At 50.2% G+C, this 16063-nt stretch overlaps 1 protein-coding gene across 1 annotated transcript in view; it reads right to left on the bottom strand.

Annotated features, from left to right (window-relative positions):
- The window catches only part of LOC144125649 (motile sperm domain-containing protein 2-like), a 49983-nt gene extending 34261 nt beyond the window's left edge, over positions 1 to 15722 (bottom strand). The window contains exon 1 of the mRNA XM_077659226.1: positions 15321 to 15722. Within this exon, the coding sequence (XP_077515352.1) occupies positions 15321 to 15435 (115 nt within the window). The 5' untranslated portion in view covers positions 15436 to 15722. The remainder of the gene's footprint in view (positions 1 to 15320) is intronic.
- Between the last annotated feature and the right edge of the window lie 341 nt (positions 15723 to 16063).

The raw sequence follows: 16063 nt of genomic DNA on the forward strand, positions 1-16063 counted from the left end.
AGATTTATTTTCTTTATCCATCTCAGCAAATCCGCGTCACAACGCGATATGCGGTGTTATGTAATCGCACTTTGTTCCTTTTACGAGCGCTGATGGCAGTAAAGTCCAGTGTTACCGGATCGGTGGAACAGTTTTGTGCATCCAGACATGTTCAGTCTCTCTTTGTTGCATTATTGCTGTTGTCACGAAAGGAAAAACCGTGTCACTCTTCCTGTAAACAGAATTGCAAACGCTAAAACCAAAACTTTTTTTCATCTGCAGTAGTAAAGTTTAGCTCAACCTAGTGCTCCGTGGAGAAGCACGGCACACTTTCTCCTCTGCGTTCCGCTACGAGATTGTGCTCTCATGCTCGGCCATGCCTCGTGGTCCGTCCGCACAGACCATCCCTCCTCACGCTCTTCGTGATTTTTCGCCGCGCTTTCCCTTTAGTGTGTGGAAAATCTTCACCCCATGCATATTGCATGAAGCCACAGACAAAAGACTCCAAATGCGGCTTACATCTTCTGTTTATTATTTTTCTTCCTCGAAAAGGCAGTCCACGACGTAATAACTGCCTCCCACGGTTAATCTGGCGGGGAATTCTCTCTCGGGTGTCCGCAACGGACGTACAGCACCGCACAATACCGCAGCAGTTGTGACGCGCCGAGTGCGCAAGAGCCTTGAACGAGACAATGGCGGTCTGTACGTCACGCCAGCAGCGGCCATGGCGGAGGCTTCAAGATCCTCGTCGACGGGGACCTCACTGGAAGACAGCAGCTCGTGGCAGCACTGCACCTGACGTAGCGTACGCGAGAAAGACGCGCCCTTCAGACTGTCACGCCCGCCCTATGCAAGATTAACGCCTTAACGGAAACCGCCGGGCAGCCCGCACGCGATTTCGACGAATACCGATCCCATATGCAGCCCATAAGAGTGACCGCGTGGGAATACTGGAGCTTTGGACGCCAACAGCATTGGCGTTTTGCTGGCTGGTCGCTTCCCCTGTCCTTCCAAGTCCATAAGTGCGCACGGGTCAAGTGCATGGGGAAGAAAAAGTCGGCAGAGACGTTACGCAGCTGGCAATTCTACCTCTGCGTAGCTCTGCGTAGCCGCCGCGGCAACCCTTCCGATCTGCGCGCTTACTTCATGAAGGCAGTCGCCGCCTTTCTGCGGCCCGCGCCCCCCTCTTCCACCAGGTGCCGCATCAGGTTGCATTCGGATGCGCCGACCGTCTGCATGAGGTCAGCCTCAACATTACATTCATAGATTCCCGGAAGTCCTCATACCACTCCTGGCGCAGCGGTTGGGCTGTGCTGCCCTGCTATGGCAGGTGCTGCCACCGGCGGGGTTTGTGCGATCCAGCAACCTCGTGCGATGAGCCATTAATTTAACAGCCACCTGCCAGGTTGCATGAGGACGGCATCTTTTATGGATACCATCTAGCGTTATCCCCCCCCCCCCACCACACACACACACATACACATACAGAGAGACCGCTTTTCGCTCAGTGTGGCAAGTAAGGCCTACGCCTTGAAAGGCATCGTTATTGCTCTGTGCATCTCTTTAGGTGCCCGTTAGTTTTTTTTTTTTCTTCCCTAACGACACGCGCTATCGGCTCCAGAGAGTCCCTGGAGTGGGGAGCGAGGCCCATCCGCCGTTTCCTTGGCTGGAGGGGGCCCCTTGTCTTATGTTGCAGGCTCTTTGCCCACCTGTACACGGTTGCCCAGCCCCATTGTGGCGTCCCTCCCGTACTCTTGCGCTGTGCACGGTTTGACAAGCTTTCGCTGTTTTGTCCCCGTATTATTTTCCCCCTTCTGGGAAAGGCGTGCGTCAGGGTTTCCTTGCCCGTTCCTTCCGCATTGTCCCGCTTCAAGGGGAGGACTCGCTTTGCCCGGCGATGTCTACCCAGCATGGACGTCAGCACGCTTTGCTGACAGCGCCTTGATGACGTCATTAGGAAGATGGGGCACCAAAGTGATTTCGCTTTTCTGCCAGTAACGACACTATCTCGGCGGCCGCGTCGAATGCCCCTCTGCCCTTACAGTCGGGGGAGAAGAGAGACAGCCTTATCGGCATTCCACGTACAGTGCTCCCAGAAACCGTGCTGCGCAATGGGCGCACACTTGGTCTGTCCTTCGCTAGTCGTTGTAGCCCACACCTTATTGGCTATGCAGTGAGTGCCAGAGACAATGCGGCGCCAAGTCTTTTACTGGGGAGTGAGTTTGTACAACGGCCTTTGTCTCGAGCGTTTATCTCGGGTTTGTGGTGGGGGGTGTTCATGCGATATGGACAGCGGTGTGTCTTTCATGCAATACTTGTCCTTTGCCGTGAGCGAATGTGAGCTCCCTCGCGTTAGTCTCCACCGTCGTCATCACGATGCCTCTCCGTAGCCTTCCATTACTTCCGTCACATCACCGAATACTCAGTAGCTAGCGACACCTCGCTGCATAGGAGCGTATGTTATCTCGGTGAATTCGGCCCTCGCTTATCTTCTCCCTCGAGCCGCCGCGGTGGCTGAGTGGTTACGGCGCTGGGCTGCTGGCCCGAAAGACGCGGGTTCGATCCCGGCCGCGGCGGTAGAATTTCGATGGAGGCGAAATTCTAGAGGCCCTTGTGCTGTGCGATGTCAGTGCACGTTAAAGAACCCCAGGCGGTCGAAATTCCCGAAGCCCTTTACTACGGCGTCTCTGATAGCCTGAGTCGCTTTGGGACGTTAAACCCCCATAAACCATAAACCAATCTTCTCCGTCGGTGGAGGTTGGGGTCCATGTATTGGCGTATACCTTGAGGGACTTGCGAAGCTCGTCGAGGATCGATTCCGTCCTCGTCATTTCTCGCTTCTGCTCGCGGTACCCGAGTCTCTGTAAGAGCGCTCTTGCACTCGTTGTCTGCAGCAGCCTGAGTTTTTGCGACTCAAAGTGCGCCTCTCGTAGTTCTTCGAAGGTGTTTTGCAATCACAGGGCCACGAGTTTTTCTGTAAACGTGTTGCGCGATAGTCGGAGCGCTGTCTTACACACGCCGGCACAGCTGATTTAGAACCGCCGGGGAAGAATGCAATGCGGTGACGCCATTGGAGTGAACTTTCACGCGCACTTTTTCCTCTCCCTTGCTCCTTTCAATATTTCCTCGAAACAGCCGCTTTCAGTTTCGTACGCGTACGGCACGCGTAGTGACACTGCTTTCATGCTGAGGCACCTTTCGCCATTACGTCGTTGTTGCTCGACCACCAGGATGTTAGTATTGTACTTTTCTTATGGCGCCTTTGAAGGGTGCGCCTGGAATGTTTTTTTTTTTTGAAGCGGAAGCTTCACTACAAGTTTTCAAGAGGGCAGCGTCAGTGCAGTCACGTGACAGGTGTCACGTGGTGTCATGGCATGTGTCACGTGGCAGGTCATTTGACCCATTGACGTCATCACAATCTGCCCACCGTGGCAGGTGGCAACTGCCCCATCGGGCATTTCATCGACGCTTTACGGACAATCCGTTCGGCAATGTGTGTGGCATTTGTGAACGTATAGCCATGCAAAGGAAGCTTTCGCATGGTACCAGGGTTATAATCAAAGGTTAAACCACAGCTAATTTTTTTTTTTTTCAGAAGTGCATGCGACGTCAACGCCGTTCTCGCGTCAGTAGTGCCATTAAATGGAGACGCTGCAATGGAGACTTTATGTTGCGTATCTTCTCAACCGCAGCGCCTCTGTTTCTGTCGCAGCCACGCGTGGTGCCTGGCGCCCATTTGCACTTCGAGAAACGCATAAACAAGCGGACGGAAAGCGGCAACTATTGGAAGTTTTACCGCAAGAGGTATCGTGAGAGCTGGTTTGGATGCCTGCATTATTTTTAGTCTTGTCAGCGCTTTGGACTGCGTGCTTAACGAGGGTGGTTAAGTCACGCACGTTATCTGCGAGCTGTTGACGGCAACTCGGCGCTTTCACGTTCGCACGATTAAATGTTTTCACTTTATTTGTATTTTTTTCTTCGGCATGCACATGACGCTAAGACAAAAGAAAAAATATTGGCTGGCTGTTTCTGGAATGGTAGTGCCGTGGTACAAGTACAAACGGAAATGCGAACTGGCGAGGAAGTGGTCGGTTTCGTTCCCACAAAAGGATACCAAAAATAAAAACAGCTCCTTCACGCAGAAAGGCGATTGATGTGGCAGAGTACGCGTTGGTGTTCCCCCGGACGGAGCAGCCGCCGCTCACGGCTTCAGACCGTGGGCGGCGTGATCCAGTCCGTCAATCGCACTCTCCCCCATCTGCCATCCATCGCCTCCGAACCCTGTCCTCTCATAGCGGAGGGGGATTTCCCTCTTTCCTGTTTGGCAGCCGAGGCTTGAGGCGGACGGACAGATTTTTTCCGACATGGGGGCTGCACCCAACGCGACCACGTCAATGGCCGCATCGGTCAGCTTGGAAGTGCATGCTTCCAAGCAAAAGCAGATGCAGGCACAAGCTGAAGTGGGATGAAAGTCTCGAAGATTACATGGGTCTCTATGGGAGCTCTCGTCAGAGAAACGCAACGAACCACTTGACAGACGATTGCGGCAGTCACTAATATGAAGTTTTAGCACAGCTCTTCACACTCCTCCTGCCACCGCTGGCAGGTGGCGTGTGCACACGCTTTTCACACCTGAAGTGCAGCTGGCGCGTTTTTTGCGCGCATACAAATAATTAAAAAAAGCGCACTGAATTGGCACAAACACGTGGATCGGCTGGCTCTAGTCGCAGCCTGTTTTTCTCCTTGATTCCCTCTGTTAAGTGTCTATTCTGGAGGACAGTGCACTCAGTAGTTGCATATCGCACCTCTAAGGGGGCGCCACACGTCTCGAATCAGCGGCAGCATGGCGACACGCGCAATGCTGCATCCGTACAAGGGGTGGCGGTGCTCTCTCCTCGCTCGTATCGTTGGGCGCAAGGACGCTGGATATGGGGAGCAAACATGCAGGCAAACAGCGCACTACATAACAGCGTCCGTCTTTGGGATGCATTCGGGCCTTGACCCGACGGCGGGGCATACACAATATCGGGTGTCGCCCTAGTTCACCCTACGCAGAGAACGGTGGCAGCGCGCCCTCCTTTGGCGGAGTATACATAAACGGCACTCCGGTCTGCCGAGCATTCCCCAAGGCCATGGATACGTCCGGCTCAGGTGGAAAGCCGATTGGCGGCTCTCGCCGACTAGCTTCGATCTGAGAGTGCCTGCACGCAGCAGACGAACCACCGAACGCGCATTTCAACTGGAACGCATAATAAGGGAGTGTTGGAATTAAGGAACTGCATAGGGCGGCGTTATCGTGAGTATGCGGAACGAAAGTCTGGAAGGAAGTCTTCAAAAGCAGATCTTGTATCGAAGTGATTGTATGCGCTCTGCTTTCGCTCTCAAGGTCGCTCTCGGGCATCGCGAGCTACCAGTGTATACCGGACGACCGTCCAGGGCTTTGGCCTTCGTCTCAACTATATCCCGCGTATCTCCGCGAGGGACTTCGGAACGACGCGGGGATGAATTTCTATTCCCTGATTGGCGGGGCGGCAGGCTCAATTTTCTTCCTCTCTCAGCTGGTGCTGATGTTGAGAGAAGAGCTCCAAGCCTCCCCCCTAAACTAATCTTCCGGAGTCGTTGCGCTCACCCCCGAGCCCTGACCCATCGGGATCGTTTTCGCCGGCCCCACCACCGATTAGTGAGCGCAGCGTTTATGCTCCATCCCAGTAGTTCCTCGCAGCACTGCCAAAGCTGCGACGAGTGTAGAGGCGACGCTGTGACGCTGTAGAATGTATAGTGCCATTTTAAAATGGGCTTATGGGATTGCGTACGCTGAAAAAAAATAGCGCGCTTCGAAGTGTACATGCGGCAAACGCGGTTTAATAAAGGCCGAACATTACCGTGCGATCGCGTTTCGTGCGCTATTTACTAGGTTTAGCGCTCGTGGATCTTGCGTACGCTAAAACGTCATTTCCAAAAATCGGAACCCCTCGCTTCGTGTTGGTTTCGTAAATGTTAGTGCCGCTTTCAGTAGGTTCACGAACCATAGATGGAGCACCGGGCTTTCGCCTTGTCTCATCTCGCCCATAAAAAAAAAAAAGAAACGTACGAGCGATATTTGGTGTATTTTTCATTTAGAGTGACGATTCTGCCGCTTTTAGGCTTAAAGAGGAGCATCATTTGGGGCGAAAATGGTACTCGTTCAAATAAACAGATGGCGCCACGAGGCTGAGTTTATCGGTTCGTCTCAGTTTGCGTACGCTCCGCAAAATGCTTGTGTTTAGCGTATGTAAGCGTGCATGCGCGTACGGTACGTTAGCAGCAGTGATTTATACTCTTTTCTAACTATATCTGTGCATGCCGCGAGCCGACGAGGCGCGGAGGAGCACTTTTAACATGTTCTCCTGATTGGCTGAGGAAGTCTATACCTTCCACAGTGCTGCATGGAACTTATGAGATGGTGTATATATGCATAGAGCCCTCCGTTTTCGGGTAAAGCCCGATTTTAGCCAGTTCTTGCACGCCGAACGCATTTTTAAAAATCTGGTTAAACCCTATGTCTCCCTGAAAATGCCCCTTCTAGAGAACACACAAGGGCAAGAGGATGATGGGCTCGTTAAGGGCATAAGTTTTGTTGTGCGTTGGGTTTAGTGGCGCGTAAGCATCTATAGGCAATTATGCGCCAAGCTGGCGAAAGGGCATAGAGACTGGACACGCACTATAATTAGCGGATTTTCTGTGCTTATTGCAGAGGATTGTTCCTTCAACTGGTGATCTAAACCTTTTCTTAACCCTTGTTACTCATGACCAGGGACGTAGCCGGGGGGGGGGGGGGGGGGGGGGGGGCTAATGGAGCTTCAGCTACACCCCCCCCCCCCCTAGATTTTTTCGAACTGTCACGCACCGCTGACCAAAAGAACCACCGGCGCCGGAAGTCATTCTGGATTTTGCCACCTACAGTGTCTTTTTCAGACTAGAAAAGACATTTTGACGCGAACATTACTAACTCAGGTTGGATTTCGGGCAACTCCCATGCACCTAGAGTCATGTAACGCAAACTAGCACAAACTTTCAAGGGCCTATTGATGGCTCGCTGTTGCGACTAAAATTTCGGTGCAATTAGTCGCAATACATGACCGGTGGCAGCTGCTGCTGCGCAGTACACTGGAACGAAGGACAGCGTCATTGAGATTTTTCCCTGGCCGTTGCATATGTGCAAAAATGTGAAGGTTCTTGAACGACAAACATTCATTAAAAATATTTGTCCTCTACTTGCTATTTTCATGGCCTTTACGTTTTTCATATCATCGGCATTCACTGCTTTGCTGGTTCCGGGCCGATATAGCTCTAGGCTTCGTGTGATATTTTCTTTACTTAATTAATACGAAAAAACCTGGAACCATTGGTATCAGTTATGTCTGCCACGAGTGAACGATAAGGGGACAGTTGGTATGACATTATTACAAGACGTAAAACTGAGCAGGGGACAGAAGAGAAGCAAACAGGACGAGCTCGTCCTCTTTGCTTCTCTCCTGTGTCTTGTCCCCTGCTCAGTTTTTCAGTTTTTATGTTTTGTAATCATGTCTGCCACGATTCTGAAGACATACGAATACATTCTTTTATTTAAAAAATACATATTTCACTTGTCTAGACAGTGCGCAGCGTTGTGTAATACAAAATGGAATTATCAATGGCAATGCAGTTATTATTACGTTTGATCCTTCCACAAATTCTATGAGGAGGCCGCGCTGCAACATGAGCCCCCCACCCCACCAAAATTTCTGAGTATGCCACTGCTCATGACGCGACTTGCCTTCTGGATATATTCGTAACTTTTACAACGCGACGACGAAATGCGGGCATTGACCGGGCATTTGCTCGGCAGTATATACCACGTTAACGACGTCTTCCTCCAGGGCTGTTGTCTGTTTAAAATACGACTGCCTTCGCAGTGTACAGCAAGGCAGGCAGGTCTCGCATGCACGTGAAGAGCCGCGTAGGAGATCGACAGCTTACGCGGCGAAATAATTGCAATAGGTGAGAAAAAATCTAACTTGGTGTGCAGTTTTTTTTTTCTGCGCTACCTGTCATTTCAATTTTGTTTCTGGAATACTGAGCCAAAAATCGAAAATTTTGCGTCCCGCACAAGAACTTGCGCGCATAGTAAATTTTCTTTCGCTGCAAAGAAAAAAAAAGACACGAAGAAACACGATTTACAGATATTTTTGCTGAATAATCCGATTTATGCCCGAGTTTGGAATAAAAAAATATACCCCGGTTTTTGGCCTCCCCCCGAATTGTGGGAAAAAGTAAAACCCGAAAAACGAAGGACCCTTTGCACATACCAATCAGAGTTGTCTTGTGAAGGTAACTTTTGACTCTCCTGTCCCATTAAGAGATTATTAGCAAGGATACGTTCTAGTGCAAACGTATACAGGATTACCGGACGATTCCTGCGCGGCCAAAGCCCACTGCGCGTGCGCAGTCGGCGTCTCCATTGCGCTAAAACTCGTTAGTAAAAGGCAAGGCTTGGTCCGATATGTCTAGGAGAGCAAAAAAAGAAAGAAGTTAAGGATGCGTGCTTGTCGGCCATGCAGCCCAGATCGCCGCCCAGTACACAGGTCAGCTGCGGCAGTGGACACCCACCGGAGACGAAGATGTGAGGGCAATAAATGAACGGCCGATCGCTATCTCCCGCCCTTTGGACGCCGAAGCACGGGGCGGCCTCGGATTTGGCGCCGCCAGTCGCGGCCTTGCGACGCGCGTGGCGGAGGGCAGTGGACTTGTGGCGCTGATAATTACTGGCTGCCTGGCCGCCCGCTAACACAGGAATAAGTGACGAGCAATGTCGGTGAACGTCGAGAGCCACGAATCTCGAGTTCATGATTTTAACAATGTACCGAAAGAGTCAAGTAACGCATCACATTTCGTTTCTTGTACGGGTGCGAGTTTCCAAGGTGACAGAAAAATAGAAACGCGTAGAAAAAGTCACGGATCCGTCAAGAGGTCGGCATCGGAAGGCTTGCACCTCGACACGAGCCCTGCTGGCGGCTAAAAAGGGCCGGAGGGGAGAGGACGACGCCTTTCACGGTCGACACGAGGGCGAAGAGGCCGCGGTATAGTACAGAAAGAACGCAGCCGCGAAGCACTCCGAGTGTACGCACAAAAGAAATTAACCTCGTCGATTCGCTTGCTACATATACAGTGCAATGCGATGGAGCTAGGCCGGAGTAAAAAAGGAAGAAACAAATGAGGTCGATGCTGGGGAAGCGAAACATACGCAGCCTTGAAAAGCTGGTACGTACACGCAGCGCTATTTCCTGCACTGTCAGCCGAGAGCGCCCGGTGATACAATCGAGGATGCGATAGGATATGACCTTCCGCTGGCACAGATTTGCCTAGATTGTCAACGAGCACGACGGGGGTGCAACGCCTTATCGCCCTACCCCTTTTTAAAATTTGCAATCTCCCATATCCCTCCGCGGTGTCGTAACAGTTACGGCGTCGAGTGTTGCATTCGTTTTGGTGTCAGTTTCTTAAAAGCGAGCGCGCAAAGTTTCGAGCGTCGAGCTTTCCGCGTCGAATTATTTTCTTTCGCCGGCAGATTATTTACGTCGATTTTTCATTCTTTCAAAGCACAATTCATAAAACATGATGCAAGCTACCTCAGACATACGCGGTATGTCACTCCTCGCATTGGAACTGAGTATGGCATGCAGATGACCTCCTGTGTTGTTATGGCACTCGGCTGCTCGCTTACTCCAAAGACGCGGGTTCGATCCCGGCCGCGGAGGTAGAATTTCGATGGAGGCGACATTCTAGAGGCCCGTGTCCTGTGCGATGTCAGTGCACGTTAAAGAACCCCGGGTGGTCGAAATTATTCGGAGCCCTCCACTACGGCGTCCCTCGTAGCCTGAAGCACATGTGTTTCACATGCAAGCGAAAACGCTGGCGAATCTTTGCGCCGTGGCGCAAAAACCTGTTTTGAGTCGTCGCGGTGGCTCGAGCGGCGCGGTTCCAGCAAGTTAGAAATTTCTCGCTGCGACGCGCCGCTCAGCCGCTCAGTCTCGTGCATGTGAACCAGTCCTTAGTTTCTTTGGGACGTTAAACCCCCCAAAACCTAAAACCAATCGTGTGTTGTTTCGGTTTATATTAATAAAGTCTCTTTCATATCCACCTTATCTCAAGATTTTAAAACTGTTCATTCATTTAAAAGTGTTATTGAACTCTGTCTTGTTTCAACTGTTGGTGTACTTGACATTTGGTTCAATGATTCACATTGGCTATATGCAGGATGGCCCCGTGCACCTGGGGCATGTACTTGGGCCCTGGAGGGACGCGGCTTCGGGTGTGTGCGGGACGAAAGCATCTTCAGTGTTTTTAAGAGACACGGGTTTGGTCGACATTCTTTGACAATTGTGTGTGTGTGTGTGTGTGTGTGTGTGTGTGTGTGTGTGTGTGTGTGTGTGTGTGTGTGTGTGTGTGTGTGTGTGTGTGTGTGTGTGTGTGTGCGTGTGCGTGTGCGTGCGTGCGTGCGTGCGTGTGTGTGTGTGTGTGTGCGTGATTTCAGCATTCACCCTTTCTTTTTCTCTTTCCCTTTTCTTTTCACCATCCTCCTTTATTCTTCTCTTCTTTCATCCTCACCAGGAGTACCATGACAGGCCGACAGCCAGGCAGACCTCTCCTGTTTCAACAAAGTTCTTCTCCTCCTCATTATGTCCATTGAGCTTTCTTAATTATTGCTTTGTGCAAGAGTTAATTTTCATTCCATCAAATGCATTGGTTCCGGTTTCGTGGTGGTATTTCATCATCATCATCATCATCATCATCATCATCATCAGCCTGACTACACCCACCGCAGGGCAAAGGCCTCTCCCATGTCTCTCCAAATAGCCATCTCCTTTGCCAGTTGTGCCCACCCTATGCCTGCAGGCTTCTTAATCTCATCCGCATATACTTTCGTAAACACTGTCCCACAGCGTTGCTGTAAACGCATATAACCGGTGTTTCTGTATCTTTACATGGTGCCCAGAGCCCCGTCAGGCAGTCTTGTCTGCCTTTAGCTCTGGGCTCCAGGATATTTGACAATCTAAAAAATGAGATTCCAGTTCGAAGTCATTCGCCTCAGATAGCTTCAGTTGCGGTGTGAGACCCTGTTGGCGCGTCTTTCCGACAAAGCTGCGAGCGCAAGCTTCCGAAGCAGAGCGAGAGCCCCGCCTCAGCCGACGTTCTTTGCACTCCGTCCCTCTTTCATTGCAGCGCTGTAAGCAAGTGCCTGAGCAGTTTCGCGGAGAGATTTCAGCAGTCTTTTCTTGTTCACAACGTGACTGGTGTACGGACAGACTGCCGCGGAAACCAAAAGGCGCTTTCCGCTTATTGCAGTGAGGGCACCATGCCCTCAACGTGTAATATTTTTGATGATTGTCTTTCGTTGCTTCTTCCCCTAAAAACATTATAGGCAGCGATTGCAAATCTCCTTTTTACAAAAGAAATTGCGCCAGAGGACAGTCCACTCGCCTTTTTACTCCTGTACAGGTGTATTCGTCTCTCTGTGGTGATTACCAGGATACCAGAAATAAGCTGAAGATAGCAATGCTTGTCATGGAATGTATGAGATGATTGCCAGCCGTGCATGGCACACATGCTTCTGCACAGATTAAGCGCATTCTTAATCTATGTATAGCTATGGTCTGCAGTAACTAACACCTGTTGGACATGTCCCAATCTGAGCCTGAGGTGTAAAGAAGCTGGTCTGCGCTATTCGACACACACTTGTCCCTTTCCTGTTGTGTGTGCGCAATCATTTCCAAAAGCAGCGATAACAACCCGGTCAGTGAGAAGCTGCTCGCTCTTCGCGGGATGAAGACGAGAGCTCTCACTGAGCTGTCGCAAACTCGCACAGCACGTGCACCGCCATTACTGCCGGAAACAAGGCATGGATGGAGGCTCGATAGCGAGACAGCCAAACGGAGCGACACATCGACCCTGCCAGCAGCTACATCCCCTGGCCTAGTCGGCAATCTGCCGAACTCTGTACGCACTGATTTCCTGTCGGATTGTATCTGGGCTTTTCGCAACTCCTTTGGTGCATGCGTGTGGGGATAATTTGGCGATTATAATCTGGACTTAGCACCGCTGCCTTGCGGCATAGGCCTACGCCATGTACGCACTTTTTCTTTACTCCTCCCTTTCCCTGTTTTCGTTTCTTTCCTTAAATTTTCATTGAATTTTTTTGTTCATTTCGCGCGTGATAGGCACTTTGTCCGGGTCAGTTGTTGTGACTGTGACGTTGGTTAGAAGGGAGGCCGAAAGAGGGCGTCCTCGGTGACAGTTACATGGCAAAACACCAAATCAGGGGGTTCAGGGTGATGTGGGATGGGCGTCTTTCGAGAGCAGAGAGGCTAGCAGTAAGATAGCATTTGAGGAACGATTGAGAAACATGGATGAAAAGCGGCGGGCTAGGAAAGTTTTCAGATACCTGTATATAAAGAATGTTGACACGAAATGGAGAAAGCGAACTAGAAAATTGACAAGCAAATATCTGGACAGCAGTAGGGGGGCAAATCAGCAATTATCGGTTAAGAAAAAGGTTAAAGGAACAGAGAGAGCTTTGTGGAAAACAGGGATGCTGACGAAATCGGCACTAGAAACATACCGGACCTTTAAACAGGAAATTGCCAAAGAAAATATCTATGATAATTGTAGGGGAAGTTCTTTGTTGTTTGAGGCCAGGACTGGGGTTTTGCGGACTAAGACGTATAGAGTCAGGTGCCAGGAGATAGACACTTTGTGCATTGTGTGCGGAGAGGAGGAGGAAACAGCTGAACACTTGATACTTTTGTGTAAAGGGCTTCACCCTACAGTGGAAAGCAGCGGGGCTGACTTACCCAAGGCACTGGGGTTTAGGGACGGTGAAGGGAAAGTAGATTTTAAGCGGGTAGAAGTAACCAAGCGAAGGTTATCTGATTGGTGGCTAAAAGCAAGACAGGAGTAAAATTTCACAAGACATGGCTAGGTGGCTTGAGCCACTGCCCGATGTAAAGGGTTCAGCCGTATCCATCCATCCACTCTCACGTCATGCCAAGCCACGCCGGTCGGACAGGAACGCCAGAAATGTGGCAGAAGAGAAGCCCGCGTCCCGCTGCGACTGGTCAGCCGGGGCTGACAAGAAGAGCGCTCGGCTCCAACCGCCGTTACTTCGGGACATCGGGTGGGCTTCAGAACACTTTCCCACAGTCGATAGCGTTGCATAGCATCGATTTGACTCGTGAGGACATGCACAGACGCCGTGCGCCATCGAACACTCGGTCAATAGATGCTTTTGACGATACCGTGAATCCGCGCGACAACGAAACGGGTGGAAAGACCCAGTTTAACTCTTGTTACCGAAAAACTATACAGGTCTTTGCAGGTTATGAAGTTGCGCCTATATTGCCGTATTTACAACGTAGTTGGAAACCGCAACTTTACGTTTGGCATCTGACTGTGCGCAACGACCGTGCGCCTGTGTCTCGCAGTCGTCCAGCGTAGCATCTCAAGAGCACGGTGCATTGCAATCATGTACAAGCGCAAAAAACAACGACAAAGAAGGACTGGACAACGCGAGCGCAACTTCGAACTGAAGATTTATTGACAAACAAGCACATTAAATACATCTTGCTGAATGACGTCAAACTGACAACACTGCCGACGTCAATTCTTCACTTGGAAGCAAGCGCTCGTGTTGTCCAGTCCTTCTTTGTCCTAGTATTTTGCCCTTGTACATGATTGTAAAATCTCACACTGTTCGCGCAGCCCCCTCCATGCCCACGCTTAAGGAAAAAAAAAAAAGAAAAAGAAGCGCGCCTCACTGCGCATTCCGAAATTTCTCAATAATTGGAACACTTCTTCAGTATAATATTTATCGTGCACGAAACTTTGAGCTGCCGATAAGATTACATTCCGCTCTCCAGCGAATGAAATAGATTAATTATTTTCAGAAACCCGGGCGACGCCGTGATACTATACTCTATATAATCTCTGTACTGACTCATCCGTGTTATCAGCTCCGTACAAGTACAAAAAATAAAGGCAATCAGCACTTTCGTTGCTGTTAAGTGCACTTCACGAGCCAATAGAAACTTCTGTCCTTGTTTCTTAATCTCTGGAGTGACTCACGCAAGCGGTCATCTATACCAGTCTGGAAAGCTGCCAGGACGGATGAGTCACAGGCAGCGGTTGTTCATACAATATATGGGTGGCCGCACATTTGCTGCTTTCCAAAATAGAGATTGATATAGCTGCCGCGACAGACATTGGCATTTTTTTTGCTGTCAACTAATGTGGGGAACCTCAGCGCCGTCTGCCTCTTTCGCAGAAAAAAATACATTCATTTTGTAACGCGTCATACCGATCCCACACTGCAGAACTTTTTCATGATGTGAAGGTAATTAATGCATACAGCTTATATAAATGCCGACTGAGTGTGAACATCAAAACAGGATTAAGACAAAACTTGAATAGTTTACAAAGTCTTGCAAATTTTCCAACCAATTTGCCACCATACCGTACTAGATATGCAGAAAGCTGGATAATTTCTACTTCTCGTCTGAACCTCGGGCAATAACGCCTATCCTACACGCTACCCTCTCTTTTGAATTCCTACAAATTAATTGGCTTTGATTTATTTTCTTGTTCTTACCAGAACCACCGCCTTATGTATAGCGCATAATTTTGGATACATTATTCTGTGATTTCACCTTATTCTGTGCTTTGAATTATAACTGGAATTAATTTTTTGATTAAACCTGATTATCATGCCGAAAGTTAATTTCTCCTACTGTCCCGACTTGCGTACATTTTTGATGTACATTTGTGCATCTTCTGCCAAAAAAAATAAATAAATAAACGCAGGGGCTGCGGGCTGGTCAAGCTGTCTGCGAGCAGCTTTTTTTCCGGCCGCCCTCCCATCTTAATGTATGATGGCAAATAAAGATTATTTATTAATTATTTATTACGAGTGTGTCACGGAGCGACTTACGTAACCTAGGCTTCCTAGTGGCGTCACTAATAACCGCTGCGGATGTCTCGAGGCGTGCACCCGGATGTAAGCTGATGTTCAGTTCTCACTGGACACAAGATGTGCACCCTTATAAAGAGGTTTGTCTCCGGGCCAAAGGCTTATTTTGCATCGTCAGCGCTTCAGGTAACTTGAGCGACTTATAGGAAGACCCCTGGGGGTACATACTTTTGACAGAGGCTGTACACAGTGCGACATCCTGAAGATCAACCTTAGAGATGAGCACTGTGTCAAAAATGAATATGTAGATCGGCGATGCGTCGCCTCGGCGCCACTTGCACAAGTAGAGAACTCTCCTTACCTGGGTGCTGAGCCATCTCCTCAAGAATCTTGATCCGGAATTCCTCCACATGAGCTCGCGTCACTATGACATCGTGCTCGCCGAACTCGTCGTCTCCAGGCCTGATCAGCGGCATGATGATTCTCTGTGGTGGCAATCCTCGCGAAATTAGAAAGGCTTTTCTTTCTTCTTTTTTCACTTTTTCGCAGTCTTTTTTTTTTTTTCACACTCGCAGTAGTCCTCGCTGACCTGTCACAGGCGGTCGTCGTCTGCTGCCACCCCGTGGATTGCGTGCGGCGTCAGCTGCGGCAGCGAATAAGACCGGAAGCAGTGGTGGGCCAATGTCAACCGCTACCGCCGCTTTTCTCAGCTGCTCCGTACAGAAAGGAGTCCAAGTTCGCGCCGCGCAACGTTCCAAAGCTCTCTCTCGCGCGGCCCGTTCACTTCTTTATACCAGCCGCCGCGCGACGCTGAGGGGGGCCTGCCAAGGTCGCCACGCCGGCGACGCGGCGCGAAAAAACGCACGCACGCACGCACGCACGAAGCAGCGGCAAGAGAGGAGGATGACACGCACTCACGTCATATGTCACGTGATGCGTTCCTCCTCACGCATCACTTATGTTTGCAGACGCCGCAGCCGGCGGCGGCCCTTGCCACTTCCTCCCGCACGTTAGAGCAGTGTGCACTTTTATGTTATTTTATGCGCTTTACCGAAGCCTTTGAAAGCACTTTTTTGTGTTTACATGCTCCCCCTCACAAAGCCG

Source organism: Amblyomma americanum, chromosome 3 (assembly GCF_052857255.1).
Source record: "Amblyomma americanum isolate KBUSLIRL-KWMA chromosome 3, ASM5285725v1, whole genome shotgun sequence".
Taxonomy (NCBI): domain Eukaryota; kingdom Metazoa; phylum Arthropoda; class Arachnida; order Ixodida; family Ixodidae; genus Amblyomma; species Amblyomma americanum.